Genomic DNA, 21,637 nt, shown 5'->3' with positions numbered 1-21,637 from the left:
CTTTTTTAAGACCGAGAAAGGGACAGATTGAAGCCACAGCCACTGCTTGCACTCTGGACATTTTGTCTCTGGGTGCATACTCCCCTAAACTTTAGTACCACTCATTGCACAGCCTGTGCCTTCCTCCCACACCAAAATACTGGGGTTGCATGCACAGGGGCTAAATACCCAGTGTGCATGAATCCTTAGAGCTTATATTTTTGCAAGCAGTATTCTTCTCTTTTTATTTTTTATTTTTTTAATCCTTGGTTATTTAAGTTTTATACAAAACAATTATTCACAACGCACAGAAAACACACGTAATAATAATAAATGAGCATTGCAAAATCAGTCTTTGCATAATGGGATACAGCATGGAGTCAGGTTCAATACAAGAGGAGGTGGTTTGAAGTACACTAAAATGTAACCACAACTCAGATAAAGCATACTAAATGATACGTAGGGCAAGATCCAGTCAGCGATCAATAAGGACATAGAAAGTGTGGCGTGTCATAAGGAGTCCAGGTTACATCAACCTATACTCCACATGCTGTACAGATCCTTATATATTAAAAAGGTAGAAAACAAAAACAAAGGTGGGTAAATATAAGAAGAAAAATAACAACAAAATTATATTTGTGTAGCAGGAAGAACCACCACAAATCCTGCGTCAAGAAGAAATTGTAAAACAAGTTAGGTTGAGGCCAGGAGGTGTCGACAGTATTTGGGAAAATATAGAAACCTAGATTTCAAACAAAGTCTGGGAGGGCGATATATGAGGGCTAATATAGATCCAGGAAGTGAAAGTTTAAGCATCTGGGATCTCATAAGAGTAATGCATCCACCCCGACTATACATCATGAAAGCGATCTAGTTGGTTTCTAACGGTATGTACCTGAAGTTCTGCAGCAAGCTGTAGTTGTTCCAATATTTTATGTCCAACAGTTTTTACACTTGCATCCACACATGATATGAAAAAGTCTTTAATATATTCTGCATTGTCCACTAGAAATACAAACTCAAAGTGTTCAATCTCATTGAGTGTATTCTAATCGTAGCTTTTCAATATTCTAATTATAGCTGGATGTTCACATTGACTGGCTATTCACTGAATCATTTTTGTGATTATGTCTATATAAATCACTGTAAGTCATATTTTGAACTGATTACTCCCTTTTACATTGTAAATACATATTGTGTATAAACTTTTTTTTTTTTACTGTTGGTTTACTGGAAGGTTTTAGGAAAAGTTCACCTATCCCTGGTCTCTTGATTGTTGAGAACCACTGCACTAGGTAATGAGCATTGCATTACTAATCGTTAGGCAGGGTAAATAGTTCCTGCCCTAGCTGATGAGCACTATTAGAAGGTTGCAGGAAATAAATTGATACTTTTACTTTATTATATGTCTTTTATTGTCATAGATTTTTTCTGCCAGATTTTCCTTAAAATATATTCTCCTCAGTTCCCCAGAGTTATAGAATCCAGCAGGCTATTTGATTTACAGGATTAAAGGGGTATATCGGATATGCTCTTGCTACAGGCTTGTTCTTGATCAGTGACTCAAAAGGTATTTAATGCATAGGATCAACATGAAAATCAGACAGCGCACCTCTTTAAAAGAGAAGTATAGGATGGATTTTTTTTTTTTTTCAAAATTATACCTACCTGGGTGGTCTGATGCTGCATATGTCCCCCGCCGGTTCTAAGGGTGAGAACCACTGAGTTCTCCGTGAGCACAGTCAGTCACTGCTGTCTGCCCTGACCCCCCCCCCCCCCCCCCTCGTGCTTACTGCAGTGCTGGGTTGTGGAGGGGGAGGGAGCTGCTGGCTCAGGCTCTCAGCAGATTGCTGAGAGGCTGAGCTAGGTGCCACTCCAGACTCTAGGGTGGATCTCAACTTTAAAGTCAGGATCTTTCCCTAGCCTGGATCACTTCAGTGCTGTCAGCCAACTGGTACATATTTGTTCTTTAATTCAAGCTATACAATGCAACATACTAACTGTTTTACATTGAAACAAACCTGTTCTACAGTATTTAAGTGATAGTGGTCATACAAAGTTTCCCTTTTTTATGTCACTGTATGTATTTGTGTTTAGGCAGATCTTTGAGAGAAGGAATGACAGTGAAGGACCGGTCAGGACAGAGAGTAATACAGAAAAGCCTCATGAAGACAGTCAGACAAGTGAACTGAAAGGATTTAGCTTATCATCCATCACACGTTTATTCTGCTTGTTTAGGTATTTTTGAATCCAGGTGGAAGGAAGAAGTTGATCTTTCCATATACAGTAATTTACTTGTAGGTTTAGGAGCATTAACTGGATTAAGCGCATCAGTGCCCAGACTATGGACAATAAACTATTTATGTATTCTTTACAAGTAAGCAGTAAAAGTACTTTTTGTCTTCATCCACTGATTGACACAAAGTCTTTAACCTTCATGTTGTACTAGCAAACAATAGACTGTAGGCCAGCCCAAGATAACCCCTCCCACTACCAGCATAGCTTAGATTTTTTGCTAGTAGCCTGGTTTAATTTTTTTGCTAGTAAGGCTGCTTTCACACTGATCCGTTTTTTTCTTCTGATTTTGCGTTAAATATAATGAAAGAAAAATGTGTGACCATGTATTCCTATGGAGCTCAGAACATTGATCAGTTGCGGGTCTGGTGCGTTTTTCAAAGTCCTGCTTGCTGCATTTTTGGTGTGGTAAAAAAAAAGGCACCAAAAACACCTCCTCATTGAAATTAATGGAAAACATTGCAAAATGCATCAAAAACTAATCTGCATTCAATTTTTGGTGCAGTTTTTGAGTCGCGTGTCCTTGTAAAAAAGCGGCAATCAATCGTGGATCAATGTTAAATTTCTGCACAAATTTGTAAATATTGGGTTTTTGGGTTGGTGCTACATGCAACCAACCTTACATGTCATTTATTTACTTATTTCAGGTACTTATATAGCGCTGTCAATTTACGCAGTGCTTTACATACATATATTGTACATTCACATCATTCAACACCGAAATGCAATGTTGGATGACACAGTGGTACACATGAGTCTTTGTTTATCCATTGTTTCACTGCAAAGCCTTAAAGCAGAAATAGCCCCACGCCCTGCCCATTCCATCCCTTCAAGATGATAAAACCAGCAGCAGGAAATACTTCCTTTCCTAATTAAAACCCCTAGCCTGGTGTTGCAGACCAGATGGCCATGTACCAAATACCTAAGTGTCTTGTGTAGTAATCTTAGCTGAATTGGAGGCTCAGTCAATGTGTACTCGTAATTTCTGCTAAATGAAGATAAATCTTCAAATGTATCAGGAGTGCCATCTATTATTTATTTCTTTAGAAATGAAATGGGCAGGGAAATATATGTAACTATAGGTATGGATATTCATTTTCTAGTCTCCCTTATTCACATTTCAGGAAGGCCATGGAACAGGATAAACAGTGGCAGGACCGTGTGAAGCAGGAGGAGGAGCTGCCACGACACAAATTGCTTCAGGATGAAGAGAAACAGAAAAGAGAAGACTCTGTCAAAAGAATGGAGGAAGAGCGAATACTGGAGGCTCAGGAAAAAGCCAGCAAACTTTTCCAGCAACCGCCCGAGCCAATGAAGCCAGGAGGGCAGGTCCCTTGGACAGGTACAGGTGTGTGCTGTTGTGTGTGGCTGATACATGTGCTTTCACTTGCTTTTTCAGCCCCATCAGGGCCCTGCTTAACATGCTCAATCAGCATCATCAGGGCCGCTCAGACCTAACCATGGAACTAAACCCACATATTTAATAGTTTCCCAAAAAGAATACAGTCAAGGCATGCCTTGAATATTACCTGATAGATTTTGTGCTTAAAGCAATATTAAACTCAAAACCAAAAATGTAATATATTGCAGCTTACCAATCATTCAATATGGTGACTGCTTTAGTTTTTTTTCCCTTTGTTTTCACCTGGTGATCTGGCTTCCTTTTTTCAAGTTTTTCCACTCTGGATGAAGGAGCACAGGGGGCACCTTTTAACAGCAGTATTGTCAATCTCAGGGTAGGGAAATGTTACACTAACAAATTGAAGCCAAACTCTAGTTAACACTTTATAAGCAGTGACAGTAACAGGTTTTTTTTTTTGGGATAAAGGTTTTACATAAATAAAAGCTGATCATTGTAAATGTTTTTTCTCATCTAATTGCTACATCTCCAAGAGAGCTTGTTCTTTTGAAGAACAACAGATTTACTGGGCATACCACCAGGTGAAAATAAAGGAAAGTATCCCTAAAAAATAAAATCAATGCAGCCACCAGGTAAGAGAAATCCCTGACAGCCGCATTCCAAAAAATGATCTTCGTTAATGCATGAAAATCCTGAAGCAGTTCACCATACAGTGGGGGAAAGAAGAGCAAGGGTGATGTGTTTTGCGTGTTAGAGCTTATTCATAATATCATCACACCAGTTACTGTGCATGTGTATGTATTTTTTTTCAGTGGGAACAAGAGGGAACGTAGTTCCAGCACCACCAGCACTGAAAGTATTTAATGGCAAGTGGTGCTGGAGGGTTTACTGATGCTGGCTGCTGGGGGATCTGTTATTGTTGGGAGGGTTCTACTGTTGACGGGAAGCATCTATTCTTGTTGGATGCTAGAAGGTTTACTGATGCTGACTGCTGGAAGATCAGTTGTTGCTGACTGGTCTATTGTTGCTGGGGGGCTCTATTGATGCTAAATGGGATATCTGTTTGCTGGGGATATAATGTTGCTGGGGGATGGGGGCAAACTTCAGACGGGCCTGGACATGTTCTTTCTTGAGCAGAGGGACCTTGCGGGCACTGCAGGATTTCAATCCTTGTCGATGTAGTGTGTTTCAAATTGTTTTCTTGGTGCCTGTGGTCCCAGCTGCCTGGAGATCATTGAAAGATCCTCACGTGTAGTTCTATTATGATTCCTCACTGTTCTCATGATCATTGACACTCCAAAAGGTGAGATCTTGCATGGTGCACCAGACCTGGGGAGACTGACAGTTGTTTTGTGCTTCTTCCATTTATGAATAATTGCACCAACTGTTGTCACCTTCTCACCAAGCTGCTTGGCAATAGTTTGGTAACCCAGTCCGGCCTTGTGGTCTACAATCTTGTCCCTGACATCCTTGGACAGCTCTTTGGTCTTTGCCATGGTGGAGAGTTTGGATCTGATTGATTGATTGCTCCTGTAGACAGGTGCCTTCTATACAGGTAACAAAATGAGATTAGCAGCACTCCCTTTAAGAGACTGCTTCTAATCTCAGCTTGTTACCTGTATGAAAGACACCTGGTAGCCAGAAATCCTGCTGAATGATAGGGGATCAAATACTTATTTCCCCTCATGAACATGCAAATCAGTGCATAATTTGTTAGACATGCACTTCTTTAGAATGTCTTGTTGCTATTCCGTCTCTGTGTTACAATACACCTACCATTAGATTTTTAGACTGATCATTTCTTTGTGAGTGGGCAAACATTCAAAATCAGCAGGGGATCAAATACTTATTTCCTTCACTGTATGTACTCTGCAACTGGTGTGATGAGGTTATGAATAAATGCTAACCCGTGAACGTGTCGACCTTGCTCTTCTTTCCCCCAATGTATGGTGTACTGCTTTTGGATTGTAATGCATTAATAAAAAGACTATCTTTTTTTGAATGTGGCCATCCAGGTTTTTTCTCTTGCCTGTTTTCAGCATGCGAGCTAGGTGAGCACCCTTCCAAGGCATGTGTGTGCGGTGCAGGGGTGGACTGACCATTTGGAAACTCGGGTACTGCCTGAGGGCCCGGGGTCAGTAGGGGGCCCCATGAGATGCCCCTGGTACCTTTTATGTAGGCTTATTTGGGTTTGGGCAAGGACACAGGGGCCCCATGATCCCCTATTGCCCGGGGGCCCCATGAGTTGTCAGTCCGCCCCTGGTGCGGTGTATGCAACGTAGACTTACCTGGAGCAACAGCTATCTTCCATTACTGCAGCCACCACATCTAAGAATTGGGTAAGCTGCAGTATAATAAATGTTTTCTTTTGGGTTTATTATCGCATTAGGTCTGGTTTCAATCAAACAGTCAAGCCATCGAATAGCTGGTATCATAGCTGTTCACATCTGCAGCACCATAGCAACTGCAGATCAAAAAGAGGCTAAGATGGCAGCTTCCTTGGTTGCAAAGGATATGAGGGTTTAGTTCTGCTTTAATGTCATAACAGAACTGCTTCCATGGCTTGTCCCACCAGGTTGTGTTACATAGTTGTTGGTCTGTTCATGCAGAAACTGATTTTTCAAACATTTTTTTTCAATGCTTTGTGTGTAATGTTTACGGAACACTTTAAAACAAAAGCACCTGTAGCATTATTTTAACTCCTTCATGACAGAAGGTAAAGCAAACCAATTTTGCAACTTGGCATGCGTTACTACAAGTCATCAGCTACTTAGTGTATCCAGGTAAATTATATTTTAACATTTATCACTAAACAAAGGCACATCTGGTTCTGAAAAAAAAAAATCTATCTCCGGATTTTTTTTTTTTTTTCAATTCTCAAATGAAAACCAGCCTATATTAAAAATGTTTTAAAATTATATCTGTATCTTGCCATTACCATGACCTACCAGTAAAGAACGACCCAAAAGAATAGCTCCTACTCCTGACGATCACAATGAATGCTACAAATGTGTAGGTTTATTGTAGTTTGTACCTGTAGTAGAGGAATAGGGAAACAATAGTGCAAAGGTTTTTTTTTTTAATCCTATCTAAAACACACCAACACTGACGCAAATACTTTATACATTTTTTATTTTTTCCTAAAACACGATGACGTTACCCGTGACCGTTAACCTTGACCTAGATCAAACCCAGTGTATCTTTTTCCCCATTCAAGAAGAGAGAGAGTACAGGGGTGGGCTGAACAGTGACTTATCACTGTGATAGCCTGTCATCCATGATGTGATCGATAGATGGTCCTTCCAGCTCCTGATCGTTCATACAAGGCCCAGAGCGGTCAGTGTTGCTGTGCGGTGCGCTCCCAGCACAAACACTGGTATGCACATATGCATTCCCACAAAAGTAGACCCACTTCAGTGAGGCCGCATATGTGCATATGCTCTGTGGGAAGGAGGTGCTCCATCCAGCATGTTGGAGGAGTGAACTGCATTACCATTTGTTATATATTTGTTCTATAACTTAATAAATATCCACAGGTATTAAATGGTAATAAGAAAAAATGCAGGTGGGGCTTATCTTTTAATTATATATATTAACTCATTCTGACCGACCGTACACATATGCAGCCTCACGGAAGTTGGTCTTTATCTGTGGGACCACATATATGTGTACCTACCTTTCTGCTAGCAGAGTGCCACACAGCATGCACCCAGCACAGAGACCGATCTCTCATTGGGAGGCCCAGGTCTTGTACTAATAGCTGGGACCCAGGACTTCCAGTTCTAGCTCACCTGATCACTGTGATGGCCTCTGATTGGCTATCAGAGTGATCAGTCACTGTGCAGCCTGAGAGAGATGCATTGTATCCTTGCAGGAGAGGAAGGTGTAAACAAACAAAAGTGTGTACAAAAAAATTACAATAAAGAAAAAAACTGCTAGATCAAGGTTTGATCTAGGGTAGTGTTAGGGTCAAACGTCAAGGTTGGGGTCATTATATTTTGTGTAGGGTTTTTTTAAAGAGGAAAAAAAAATTTAAATTGGTGTTAGTGTCAGTGTGATTTTATGTAGGCTAGAGAAAAAAAAGAAAGCAAAATTATTATGATACAGGATTTATATAGCACCAACAGTTTGCGCAGTAAGGCAGACATTACGGTTGCAATACAATTTGGTACAAGAGGAAACTGAGGGCCCTGTTCGTTAGGACATACAATCTAAGAGGAAGGGTTGAGTGATACAAAAGATATCTGTGGGTAGATGAGCTGATGGAGGAAGTAAAAAGCAGTTTACTAGTTAGATAGGCTTCTTTAAGAAGAAGGGTTTTCAGGGATCATCTAAAGGTGGATAGATGAGGAGGTAGTTGAACAGATTGGGGTAGGGCGTTCCTAGGTTGGGAGACGCTCTGGAGAAGTCCTGGAGGCGAGCATGGGAGGATGTGACACAGGAATTAGAGAGCAGAAGGTCTTGGGAGGATCGTAGGAGCGGTTGGGTTGATCTTTTGAGACCAGGTTGTTGATGTAGTTGGGGGAAGAGTTGTTAGTATTTTGAATTTTATTTGTTGGGCGAGTGGACGCCAGTGGAGGGATTGGCAGGGAGTGGTAGCAGACACTGAACAGTTGGCAAGGTGGATGAGTCTGGCAGCAGCATTCATGATGGACTGAAGGGGGGATAGCCTATGTAAGCCAATGAGGAGGGAGTTGCAGTAGTTGAGGTGAGAGATAACCAGGGAGTGAATTTGAAGCTTTGTGGTATTATTGGTTAAAAAGGGGCGTATTCTGGAGATGTTGAAGCAGTATGATTTGGACGGGGATTGGATGTGGGCCTGAAAGGATAGTTCAGATTCCAGGGTTACCCCTAGCACCCTGGCATGCGTGGATGGATTTATAGTTGTGCTATTGATCTTGACCGAGAAATCAGGGGATGAGCACTATTGTTTCTGGGCCCTACTACGGGTACAAACAACAACTAACATACGCATACAGTGCCTTGAAAAAGTATTCATACCCCTTGATATTTTCCACATTTTGTCATGCTACAACCAAAAATGTAAATGTATTTTATTGGGATTTTATGTGATAGACCAACACATACAAATACATACAACACAAGTGGACATGATTGTGAAGTGGATGGAAAATGATAAATGATTTTCCAAATTTTTTACAAATATGTGAAAAGTGTGGCGTGCATTTGTATTCAGCCCCCCTTAGTCAATACTTTGTAGAACCACCTTTCGCTGTAATTACAGCTGCAAGTCTTTTTGGGGATGTCTCTACCAGCTTTGCACATCTAGAGAGTAAAGTTTTTGCTAATTTTACTTTGCAAAATAGCTCAAGATCTGTCAGATTGGATGGAGAGCGTCTGTGAACAGCAATTTCCAAGTCTTGCCACAGATTCTCAATTGGATTTAGGTCTGGACTTTGACTGGGCTATGAATATGCTTTTTTCTAAACCATTCCATTGGATCTCTGGCTGTATGTTTAGGGTCGTTGTCCTGCTGGAAGGTGAACCTTCACACCAGTAAAGTCTTTTGCAGACTAAGGTTGCCCAGTATTTGGCTCCATCCATTTTCCCATAAACTCTGACCAGCTTCCCTGTTCCTGCTGAAGAAAAGCATCTCCACAACATGACACTGCCACCACCATGTTTCACAGTGGGGATGATGTGTTCAGGGTTATGTATAGTGTACGTTTTTCGCCACACATGGTGTTGTGCTTTTAGTCCAAAAAGTTAAATTTTGGTCTCCGCAAACTTGGAAAAAGGTTCTCTGGTCAGATGTGTCCCCCACATGGCTTCTCGCAAACTGCAAACAGGACTTCTTATGGCTTTCTTTCAACAATGACTTTCTTCTTGCCACTCTTCCATAAAGGCCAGATTTGTGGAGTGCATGACTAATCATTGTCCTATGGACAGAATCTCCCACCTAAACTGTGGATCTCTGCAGCTCCTCCAGAGTTACCATGGGCCTCTTGGCTGCTTCTCATATAAATGCTCTCCTTACCCGGCCTTTCAGTTTAGGTGGACGGCCATGTCTTGGTAGGTTTGCAGTTGTCCCATACTCTTTCCATTTTCAGTTGATGGATTAAACAGTGCTTCGTGAGATGTTCAAAGCTTGAGATTTTTTTATAACCCAACCCTGCTTTACATTTCTCCAAAATGTTATGCCTGACCTGTCTGGTGTGTTCCTTGGCCTTCATGATGCTGTTTGTTCACTAATATTCTCTATCTAACCCCTGAGGGCTTCACAGAACAGCTGTATTTATGCTGAGATTAAATTGCACACAGGTGGACTCTATTTACGAATTAGGTGACTTCTGAAGGCAATTGGTTCCACTAGATTTTAGTTAGGGATATCAGAGTAAAGGGGGCTGAATACAAATGCACGCCACACTTTTCACATATTTATTTGTAAAAAAAATTTTGAAACCATTTTTCATTTTCCTTCCACTTCACAATTATGTACCATTTGTGTTGGTCTATCACATAAAATCCCAATACAATACATTGACATTTTTGGTTGTAACATGACAAAATGTTGGAAATTTCAAGGGGTATGAATACTTTTTTCAAGGCACTGTATGCGGTATTGCTGCAATCGTCAGGAACAGGAGAATGTTTTTTTTGTTTGTTTGTTTTTTGGTGCTAAATTATTGTAATAACAAGAAATTTACTGCTAAAGATTTTCTCTTACATTTATTGATGGACACAGCCTTCACTTCTTGACCATAGGGTTATAAAGCCACCTTCAGGATTAGGACTAGGCTAAAAAAAAAAAAAAAAAAAACCAAGCACAGCACTGCCTATGGGCAGTCCTAACTGGTAGTAAACCCCTTCGCTGCAATAGGCAGCTGAGTTTTTTTTTGCCTTGCTGGGACCTGTGGTTCCTTTAGGTGTTTCCCCCCCCCTCTCTTTTCTCTATTCTGCGTGATCTTCAATCAACTGTCGGACTGGGTGACAAGCTGGATAATATAGATCCTTGTAGTCTCCTCAGCCTGGCCAATGAGCAGGCACAGATGTTGGCCAAGCGCTGGGTTGGTCGCAACGAGCCCCATCCTGGACCAGGGCGGCCGGCGAGTTAAATGTCTTGCAGGGACACTTATACCCAGGCATCTGACGTCTGTGTCAACATGGCCACAGCCTCCCCCTACCATTGGTGGGAGGCAGACCTGCCTTGAGTGTGCTACTTGCAACTCATGCTGGGATCAGTAAGTACATGCCTCCCCCTCCCTTCCTGGGCATAGTTTTCTGGACAGCCTGGCACGCTTCTCCAGATGGAGTTCTCCCCTCACCTGGCGGACCGGCAGCACTGCTCTTCAGCGCTCTGGGTCAGTGGTGAGTCCTACTATGGTCTGCAGCAGGAGTGTTTGCTTCCCTTCTCGTTCTGCCTGTCAATGAACGAAAGAGAAAACAGAATTTTTTTTGTTACTCACCATAAATTCCCTTTCCCTGAGTTAATTGACAGACTCAGCACCCACCCCTCCTTTCGTTGGTACTGCTTTTTGACGAACTGAGCTGCCTATAGCAGAGAGCGGGTTTACTACCCGTTAAGTCTGCCCATAGGCGCTTGTTCTTCTTTTTTTCTGCCTAGTCCTACTGCTGAAGGTGGCGGTATAACCCTACGGTCAAGAAGTGAAGGAGGTGCCGGTCAGTGAACTCCGAGAAAGGGATTTTGAAAAGAAATTTTGAAAAAAACAAATCAGGAGATATGTTACCATTGACCACCAAACGAAAACTAAATTTGTCCTGATGAAAACAAGGTATAATCCACCTGAATACACAAAATAATTTTACTAACAAATGTCAAATTTGCAAATTTATGTTCAGGTATTAATATTTGTTTTACCCTCAGTCACTTAGGAGTTATTTATATATTGAGTAAAAAAAGACTGAATGATTAGGCATTTTCTTTACCTTTTTGGGTTTTTTTCCTTTTATTTGGTTTGGGGGGGAGGGAGACATATGCTATGTTTTCCAGCAAGACTGTCATTTTAGAATGTTACATACAGTGGGTACAGAAAAGAATCGCCCCCTTTAAAATCACATTTTATTTCTTTACAGCTTTAAATGAAAACGCACTGTTTTTGTTTTATCCAGCTGTATATACTCAGTGCAACTTATAACATCCAAGTGAAAGATATAACACCAATATGTCAGAAAATAATACAAATTCAAAAACAGAATCACTGAGTTGGAAAAAGGGTTACCCCCCTTCCAAAAATGATTTTGTGAACTCAGTCAGGTGTAGCTAATCTCCTTCTTACTGGCATACAAAGCCATTTGACTTTCAACTGTGATCAGCTGTGGTTAATTTGAATAGCTCAGCATGAAAAGAGCATTCCTGGAGAGCTTCAGTCCCTGATAGTGCATTCGAAGCAAACAATTAACTATGGGTGGTAAGGCACTGTCAAAAGATCCCTGGTTAAAAGTTGTGGACAGGCACAAGTCAGGAGATGGATACAAAAAAAGTTTCAAAGGCTTTCTCAATGCCTAGAAGCACAGTGAAGTCTATTAAGAAATTGAAGGTATTTGGTACAACACAGACCCTCCCTGGATCAGGATGTCGCTCCAAACTGGATGACAGAGCGAGGAGGGAACTGGTCGGAGAGGCTACCAAGAGACCAACTCTGAAGCAGTTGCAGAAATTTATGACAAAGGGTGGTTATTGTGTGAATGTGACAACAGTATCACAAATTCTCCACAAATGTTGCTTGTATGGCAGGGTTGCAAAAAAAAAAAAAACACTCCTCGAGAAAGGCCACATGAAGTAATAACGAAGCGTTGCCAAAATGCACCTTGAAGATTCTGAGGCCATGTGGAAAAAGGTGTTATGGTCAGATGAGACTAGAATTTAATTATTAGTAGAGACATATCCCAACAGACTAAAGGATGTCATTAAGGCAAAAGGTGGTTCAACAAAATGCTGACACAAGTTGGGTGATCCTTTTTCAAACTTTTTTTTCTCTCACCTGTTGATGTTATATCTTTCACTTGGATCTTATAAGTTGCACTGAGTAAATACAGATGGATAAAACAAAAACTGTGTCTGTCTTTATTTCAGGCTGCAAAGCAGCAAAATGTGATTATTTTAACCACCTCCCGCCATATAGTAATATGACGTCCTCCCATTCTCACCACGCATGCTCGGCTCCCGGAGTGCGCAGTGAGGCGATCTGTGGTGCGCTGTGTCCCTCGGACACCGAATCAATCACCGATCCACGGAAAGAGCTGAAGATGTCCGCTCGATTCACTGTTCAACAGGTAGAAGGTTTTGGGCATAAAATTAGCTAATCTTACATAATTTTGGGGTGCTGAAAACGAAAATGACCCTAAAAAATGTTTATTGGCTCTAGTTTCCATGATATATTCACCCATCTAATGACGTAAGCCATTCAAAATTATGATGCAACTTCAGCTGCATATTGCGCAATTGATACTGGTGACCAATAGAAAATTGCATGTATACTGAGATGATGTAATATTAGCCTTTAATTGCATCACTTCACTGCATAAAAGCTGCAGTATCTGTAGCTGATTGTAGTTGGACAGCGTCTTTACATTTCGTTTTATGCTTATATAGGCTACTCGGTAATGCCTCGAACTTGTGTGAATAAAGCAGATAATTTCTGCTATATCTGCGGTGAAATAACTTTTATCTCACAAAAAAGGAGGATAACAGGAATGATTAAGAAAGCCTACAACTTGTATTTTGGCTGCAAGATAGGAGACCAGGACAAGAGCTGGACACCACATATATGCTGCAATTCTTGTGGGACGGCACTGGAGCAATGGTTGAATGGGAAAAAAGGCATCTATGCCTTTCGCTGTGCCAATGATTTGGAGAGAGCCAACAGATCATGTTAGTAATTGTTACTTTTGTATGGTGCCTCCAACAAAAGGGCTAAATAAGAAGAAAAAGTTATCTGTGCACTATCCAAATATTCCATCGGCAATACGTCCAGTTCCTCATGGAGAGGGGCTACCAATTCCTAAAGCACCAGAATCCTTCGTGGTTGAGTCAAGTGAGGAAGAACCTGAAGCGTGTAGTCACGTGCAGTTGTAAGAGAGCCCTTTCCTCGAATACAAGAGAAAAGCCAAGAGAAGCAAAACCGACACAAACTGAAGACAAAACGAGTGGGAATCCTAAGTATTAAAATGATTCAACTTAGCTTATGGCTATAATTTTTCTTGGTAATCCTATGCAATATATTATGCCATTTAGGCTTTGTTATGTAGTCAATATCACTTGCTTTATATTTGTGGAAAGACATCTATCTATATAATTATTGTGCATTATGTAGTCATTACGCCTATAGTAGAAAACTTTCCGTTTACAGAAAAACTAGAGCCAATTGACAAATTTCATTGTTATATTTGAACTCAGAATGTGAAATTCATTAAGAAATGGATCCTTTTGTTTCCAAAACTGGCAAAAAATAAAAATTTGTTGAACAGTGTTGTGATCAGCTGTGTCCAATCACAGCTGATCACATGTAAACAGGGAAATGCCGGTTATCGGCATTTCTCTCCTCTTGAGCTGTCACGCTGGCAGCTCGTGAGGAGAGGAGAGCCAGTAATCGGCATTCCGCGGAGGGGACATCTACACTGATCATCAGACCACTGATGATCAGTGTGCCCTGATGATCAGTGTAACCCAGCAGTGCCACCTCTCAGTGTCCATCAGTGCCAGCTGTTTGTGCTCATCAGTGCCACATATCAGTGCCCATCTGAGCTTCCTTTCAGTGTCGCCCATCAGTGCCATATATCAGTGCTGCCTTTCAGTGCCCATCAGTGATGCCTGTCACTGCCCATCAGTGCCACCTACCAGTGCCACCTACCAGTGCCACCTATCAGTGCAGCCTATCGGTGCCCATCACTGCAGCCTCATTAGCGCACATCAATGAAGGAGTAAAATCACTTATTTACAAAATTTTATAACAAAAACTAAGAAACAACTTTTTTTTTTTCAAAATATTCAGTGGTTTTTGGTTTAAGAAAAAACAAAAAACCCAGAGTTGATTAAATACCACCAAAAGAAAGCTCTCTGTCACAAAAAAATGATAAAAATTTCATATGGGTACAGTGTTGCATGACCGTGCAATTGTCATTCAAAGTGCAACAGCTCTGAAAGCTGGAAATTGGCCTGGGCAGGAAGGGGGTATAAGTGCCCTGTAGGCTTGTGGTTAAAGGTGGGGTGATTCTTTTCTATACCCACTAGAATATGTAAACAAAAGATGGAGGTGTAAGATGAGCCTTACGCATAGGGTTCTATTTAGGGGCTGTCACTGGACATTTTAGGCTTGTGTTGGTGGGTAAATGCAGTTTGTTTTCAAGTGCATTGCACTAACATTTAATCGTTGACCTTTGCATTTGACTTCCATCTAAGCTGCATCAACTTGCTTCAATGTGCTTTAGAGCTGGTATTGACTTGGCATTCAGTCTAGATATGCTTGGTTATGATATGCAGACCTGAATACCTTTTTAGGGTGCGTTAACTAGTTTAATTCTGAAATTTGTCCACCTTTGTTCCTTGTGCTCTTTTCAGAGAAAGCACCACTAATGATTTCACAGGGGGATGTCAAAGTGGTATATTACAGGGCACTCTATCCTTTCGATGCCAGAAGTCACGATGAGATCACTATCCAGCCCGGTGACATTATCATGGTGAGACCCGATAGAAGTGATTTATTTCTTATTGTTTGCTGAATAAGAGAAGTACAAAGTAGTTACTAGATCTTATTATACTTTATGGCCATATAGCTACTGATGGAATTTTATTAAAATGAAAGCAAAAAACTCGCAATGACCGATTGCAATTGGAAGATTCTGCAGGGATCTAAATATTTGATCTTTAGTCCTTATGCACACAGGGCGATTTTGCTGCCACTTTCAGGGGTGGCAGGCATTTTTTTTTTTTTTTTTTTTTTTGTTTTTTTTTACTGCTTCCAAACGGCCCTCAATATTATCTTATGTGTCCATGCATAGACGTTTAGAAGCATTTAGTAGCAGTAGCAGAAAAAAACCCAGGGCCAGTGTGTCCAGGAGCAGCAGCGTTTTGGCAGAAAAAACAGCTGCTAAACTCTACTAAACGCTCTTAAACTTTGCTAAACACCAGTGTCCAGCATTTAGATGAGTTTTTTTTCTTCACTGGATGTTAGGGAGATGGCTGGAACAACTGGGGACTCATCAGCTGTCAGCGGGGTTCCCCACTGACAGCTGAATGTAAGGAAAAAAACATTGTCAGCAATAAAAAGATGAAAAAAAAAAAGAAATGTGAAGAGAATGGCATGTATTTCTCACCCAATCCATACCATGCTCTTTTGGGTCTGGTATGGATTTTGGGAACCCCACACCAAAATTAGAAAAAGGTGTGGGTCCCCCCAAAATCCATACCAGACCCTTATCTGAGCAGGCAACCTAGCCTGGCAGATCAAGAAAGCCCCCCCCTCCCCTCCCCCCCCCAAAGCACCTTGTCCCCATGTTGATGAGGATAAGGGTCTCTTCCCCACAGCCCTAGACGGTGGCCAAGGGGGCCCGCAGATCCCACACTCCCCCATGTGAATGAGTATTCACCAAAAAGTGTAAAATTACATAAAGACAAAACACAAGTCCTTTTATTAAAAAAAAAAAAAAAAAGTCCCCAGTGTAGATCCATTGTAAATCACGACACCTGCTGCCGCCACCAGTCAGGAAAGAAAGAAAAAACCTCTGGTCCCGACAAAAGCTCCCGCCGTCTAGTCGCTCCGCCATCTGACCGCTCTTAAATAACTAAGCAGCGCAGCCATCCGATGGCATCATCAGAAGACACGCCCTCTGTGACATCAACTACACAGGGCATGCTGGGTTGTGGGGAAGAGGCCCTTGTCTGTATCAACATGATGACTAGGTGCTTTGGGGGGTGGCCCAAAGCACCCGCCTACCTATGGTTTAGGGGATCTGGTGGTTTTGTCCTGTCAAATACCTGACCTTGCACACTATACACTAATAATATGGAAAAGTATGAGGTCAGGCATGATAGGCTAGTAACTGTCATGTCACCTCTGAATTTCTGATTGCCTGCATATTTCTCCCAAGAAAGAAGATTCTTAATTTTTTTATTTGTTTTTTTTTTTTAACACCATGGTCTAATTTGTGTTGCTGTCAGTAGCCTTTATTCCACCTTTCAGCCTGTTCTAGAAGCTTAGAATATATGAAATATCTTGCGAGTCAGAAAGCAGACAAAAACTCCTTATTAATACACTTTAAAGTTGGATCGCAAACCTCTAGCACATAACTACCAATGTGACAAAACGCAAAATAAAAACATATAGTGTTGCGCTCCCAAACCTCCAATTAATATATTATTATTTGAATCACTTAATCTCTGTTCTAAAAATCACAATAATTGAGAATGATGTATGTGATTAATCATAAATTATAATAACCTTAAACTATGAATCAATTCAGATAAACCATGTGCATGAATAAATAAAAACAAAAAAATGAAAAATAATAAAAAAAAGTAGAAATAATGTCCCAAAAAAGTGACTTTGTGCTGAAAAATCTTCAATCTATAATGATTATAAATCGGTGACTGCTTGTGAATCCTCCCACATGTGAAGATGTGCGCTCACCTCATAGGAAGCCTGCAATTAGGCTATATAAGCTTGCGGTTCACCTCCTTTGGAACCTGCTTGTTTGGAACTCCTGCTTTGAGATAATGAGTATCCGTGGTATACGATATATGCTATGGGATGAATCGCTTCTCCAGAGGGTGCAACTCCTCTATATTTTCGTCTCCATGCGGTTCTCCACATATAAAAAAGATCTCGACATGGTGCTTTATCTTTTATAAAGATTGGCTTTATTTGCTCAGGATATGACACTCACATGTATTGTATACGGATAGTGGTAGCACTGATACAATCGAAAACTACCGCTGACTGTCGGAGCTGTGTACCCGTGGTCTGGCAAACGAACTGGCTCCCTCCGAGTGACGTTACAGTCCCACCCCTACGCGTTACGCCACTGGTCACGTGGCTTCATCAGGGGGATTTGATTGGCAAATCCCCAAATCCCCAATCAAATCCCCCTGATGAAGCCACGTGACCAGTGGCGTAACGCGTAGGGGTGGGACTGTAACGTCACTCGGAGGGAGCCAGTTCGTTTGCCAGACCACGGGTACACAGCTCCGACAGTCAGCGGTAGTTTTCGATTGTATCAGTGCTACCACTATCCGTATACAATACATGTGAGTGTCATATCCTGAGCAAATAAAGCCAATCTTTATAAAAGATAAAGCACCATGTCGAGATCTTTTTTATATGTGGAGAACCGCATGGAGACGAAAATATAGAGGAGTTGCACCCTCTGGAGAAGCGATTCATCCCATAGCATATATCGTATACCACGGATACTCATTATCTCAAAGCAGGAGTTCCAAACAAGCAGGTTCCAAAGGAGGTGAACCGCAAGCTTATATAGCCTAATTGCAGGCTTCCTATGAGGTGAGCGCACATCTTCACATGTGGGAGGATTCACAAGCAGTCACCGATTTATAATCATTATAGATTGAAGATTTTTCAGCACAAAGTCACTTTTTTGGGACATTATTTCTACTTTTTTTTATTATTTTTCATTTTTTTGTTTTTATTTATTCATGCACATGGTTTATCTGAATTGATTCATAGTTTAAGGTTATTATAATTTATGATTAATCACATACATCATTCTCAATTATTGTGATTTTTAGAACAGAGATTAAGTGATTCAAATAATAATATATTAATTGGAGGTTTGGGAGCGCAACACTATATGTTTTTATTTTCTGTTCTAGAAGCTGCTCGTGAGAATCCGCAATGATGATGTCTTGCTTGTATGTGGGAGAACTGTTCTGTCTGAGCTGTCCATATGCTAGTACGTTCTTAGCGGTAACTTAATTGGGGAATTGTAAGACTGTGGACGCATACATCCAGTTTAAAGTATGTCTGGGCAAAAAGAACCTGTTTAGAGCAAGACAGACAAACTTCTTGTTTGGGCTGACAATTCTACCAATGCTGCATTGAAATGCCAAACCATATTGTCAGGCCTGCCTGAGTCCTGAAGTCCAGAAAGGAGAACTGGCTGACAACATTGATTGGGATTCCAGTACAGCAGTGGGCCATGTGCTGTCAACTCAAACAGGAAGTTGAAGGGTTTGGATTTCTATATTTGCAGCATTTTTAAGGGATAAAACATAAGGGCATTTGCCTGTATTGCACTAAACAGTTTCTTTTTGCTCACTGGGTTTTTGGCAGGACAAAGAGGTAATTTTTAATTTTTTTTCTTACAGAGACAAAATATAGATGTGTGTGTCATAGGTATTGATTTTGTGTCTGTTTACACAAATTGGTTTTGAGCTGTGTAACATTTGTTCATTAGTTTATGTGAGGCACATAATGTGAATGTGTGGTATTACCTCTCTGTAGGTGGATGAGAGTCAAACTGGGGAGCCTGGGTGGCTAGGAGGAGAAATAAAAGGGAAAACTGGCTGGTTCCCTGCCAATTACGCTGAACGAATGCCTGAGAGCGAGTTCCCAAGCACAGCCAAGCAAGTAGCCGACACTACAGCCAAAACCACTGTCCACTTGAAACCATCCACAGCCACATCAGCTTTTACTGATACAACTACAAATGCCAACAACTGGGCTGACTTCAGCTCAACGTAAGTACCCATTACATGTGCTTTTCCCAAATGCTTTAAGAAGATTTCTTACTATTCACTATTTGAATTCACACATTGCCAGCTGGCATGTTACTTTTGGGCAAACATAATTTTGATTAGATTTTTTTATATGTTGGCCAGTTTGTGAGCTGTACACAATGTGACATATGGAAACCTTGATATATGAATGCCTCCACTATGTGAAAGCCACAAAGCCAGTCCCTTTTGACTTTGTAGGAATGAAAAAAGGTATTGTTTTTTTGTTTTTATTTGTTGTTTTTTTAACTTTCTTTTTGTTTCCTTCAGGTGGCCAACTAATAATGAGAAAGCAGAGACTGATAACTGGGATACATGGGCAACTCAACCTTCATTGACTGTACCCAGTGCTGGGCAAATCAGACAACGTTCTGCTTTTACTCCCGCCACCGTAACGGGTTCTTCTCCTTCCCCTGTGTTAGGACAGGTAAGATTATAGTACAATATTCTAACACTTATGTGCGCCAAGCCTGCCTTGAACACAAAAATCTCACGCAAGGGATTTTCGGTTTTTTATTAGATGTGCTGAAGTGTTTTATTATACTTTAAAAGTTAAACTGCAGGGCGTAAACCATTTTTCCTTTGCAGTGGGTTCCCCTCTGCACTGCAAGGGTTAACTGCTCATTTTGCCTAGAGCAGTGGTTCTCAACCTTTCTAGCGCCGCGACCCCTTAATACAGTTCCTCATGTTGTGGTGACCCCCAACCATAAAATTATTTTCGTTGCTACTTCATAACTGTAATTTTGCAGTAGGAGGAATAGTGCCACGTCATTGGTGTCATTGGGAGGAATAGTGCCCCATCATTGGTATCAGTGGGAGGAATAGTGCCCCGTCATTGGTGTCAGTGGGAGGAATAGTGCCCCGTCATTGGTGTCAGTGGGAGGAATAGTGCCCCGTCAGTGGGAGGAATAGTGCCCCCTTCATTGGTGTCAGTGGGAGGAATCGTGCCCCGTCATTGGTGTCAGTGGGAGGAATAGTGCCCCGTCATCGGTGTCAGTGGGAGGAATAGTGCTCCATCTTCGGTGTCAGTGGGAGGAATAGTGCCCCATCATCGGTGTCAGTGGGAGGAATAGTGCCCCATCATCGGTGTCAGTGGGAGGAATAGTGCCTCATCATCGGTATCAGTGGGAGGAATAGTGTCCCATCATCGGTATCAGTGGGAGGAATAGTGCCCCATCATAGGTGTCAGTGGGAGGAGGAATAGTGCCCCATCATAGGTGTCAGTGGGAGCAGGAATAGTGCCCCATCATTGGTGTCAGTGGGGGGAGGAATAGTGCCCCATCATTGGTGTCAGTGGGGGGAATAGTGCCCCATCATAGGTGTCAGTGGGAGGAATAGTGCCTCATCATTGGTATCAGTGGGAGGAATAGTGCCCCATCATTGGTATCAGTGGGAGGAATAGTGCCCCATCATTGGTATCAGTGGGAGGAATAGTGCCCCGTCATTGGTGTCAGTGGGAGGAGGAATAGTGCCCCGTCATTGGTATCAGTGGGAGGAGGAATAGTGCCCCGTCATTGGTATCAGTGGGAGGAATAGTGCCCCGTCATTGGTATCAGTGGGAGGAATAGTGCCCCGTCATTGGTGTCAGTGGGAGGAATAGTGCCTCGTCATCGGTGTCAGTGGGAGGAATAGTGCCTCGTCATCGGTATCAGTGTGAGGAATAGTGCCCCGTCATCGGTATCAGTGGGAGGAATAGTGCCCCTTCATCGGTATCAGTGGGAGGAATAGTGCCCCATCATCGGTGTCAGTGGGAGGAATAGTGCCCCATCATCGGTGTCAGTGGGAGGAATAGTGCCTCATCATCGGTATCAGTGGGAGGAATAGTGCCCCATCATTGGTGTCAGTGGGAGGAGGAATAGTGCCCCATCATTGGTGTCAGTGGGGGGAGGAAGAGTGCCCCATCATAGGTGTCAGTGGGGGGAGGAAGAGTGCCCCATCATTGGTGTCAGTGGGGGGAATAGTGCCCCATCATAGGTGTCAGTGGGGGGAATAGTGCCCCATCATAGGTGTCAGTGGGGGGAGGAAGAGTGCCCCATCCTTGGTGTCAGTGGGGGGAGGAAGAGTGCCCCATCCTTGGTGTCAGTGGGGGGAGGAATCGTGCCCCATCCTTGGTGTCAGTGGGGGGAGGAATCGTGCCCCATCCTTGGTGTCAGTGGGGAGGAATAGTGCCCCATCGTTGGTGTCATTTGGGGGAGGAATAGTGCTCCATCGTTGGTGTCAGTGGGAGGAATAGTGCCCCATCATTGGTATTAGTGACACCAATGATGGGGCACTATTCCCACTGACACCAA

General features: G+C 42.0%; 1 protein-coding gene across 4 annotated transcripts in view; it reads left to right on the top strand.

Moving 5' to 3' along the window:
• The window catches only part of ITSN1 (intersectin 1), a 221,290-nt gene that overhangs the window by 112,201 nt on the left and 87,452 nt on the right, over positions 1 to 21,637 (top strand). For 3 of the 4 annotated variants that reach the window (XM_089677961.1, XM_089677958.1, XM_089677959.1), the window contains 4 exons: positions 3,399 to 3,622; positions 15,174 to 15,292; positions 19,075 to 19,310; positions 19,617 to 19,773. In XM_089677961.1, coding sequence (XP_089534087.1) covers positions 3,399 to 3,622; positions 15,174 to 15,292; positions 19,075 to 19,310; positions 19,617 to 19,773 — 736 coding nt within the window. The remainder of the gene's footprint in view (positions 1 to 3,398; positions 3,623 to 15,173; positions 15,293 to 19,074; positions 19,311 to 19,616; positions 19,774 to 21,637) is intronic. The other variant, XM_089677960.1, reaches the window with a different exon arrangement.

The sequence above is a fragment of the Staurois parvus genome, unplaced genomic scaffold, assembly GCF_062004578.1.
Source record: "Staurois parvus isolate SC_StPar_1 unplaced genomic scaffold, SC_StPar_1.0 ptg000195l, whole genome shotgun sequence".
NCBI lineage: Eukaryota > Metazoa > Chordata > Amphibia > Anura > Ranidae > Staurois > Staurois parvus.
Note: the sequence above shows the minus strand (reverse complement) of the source record. Positions and strands in the feature narration are given on the sequence as shown.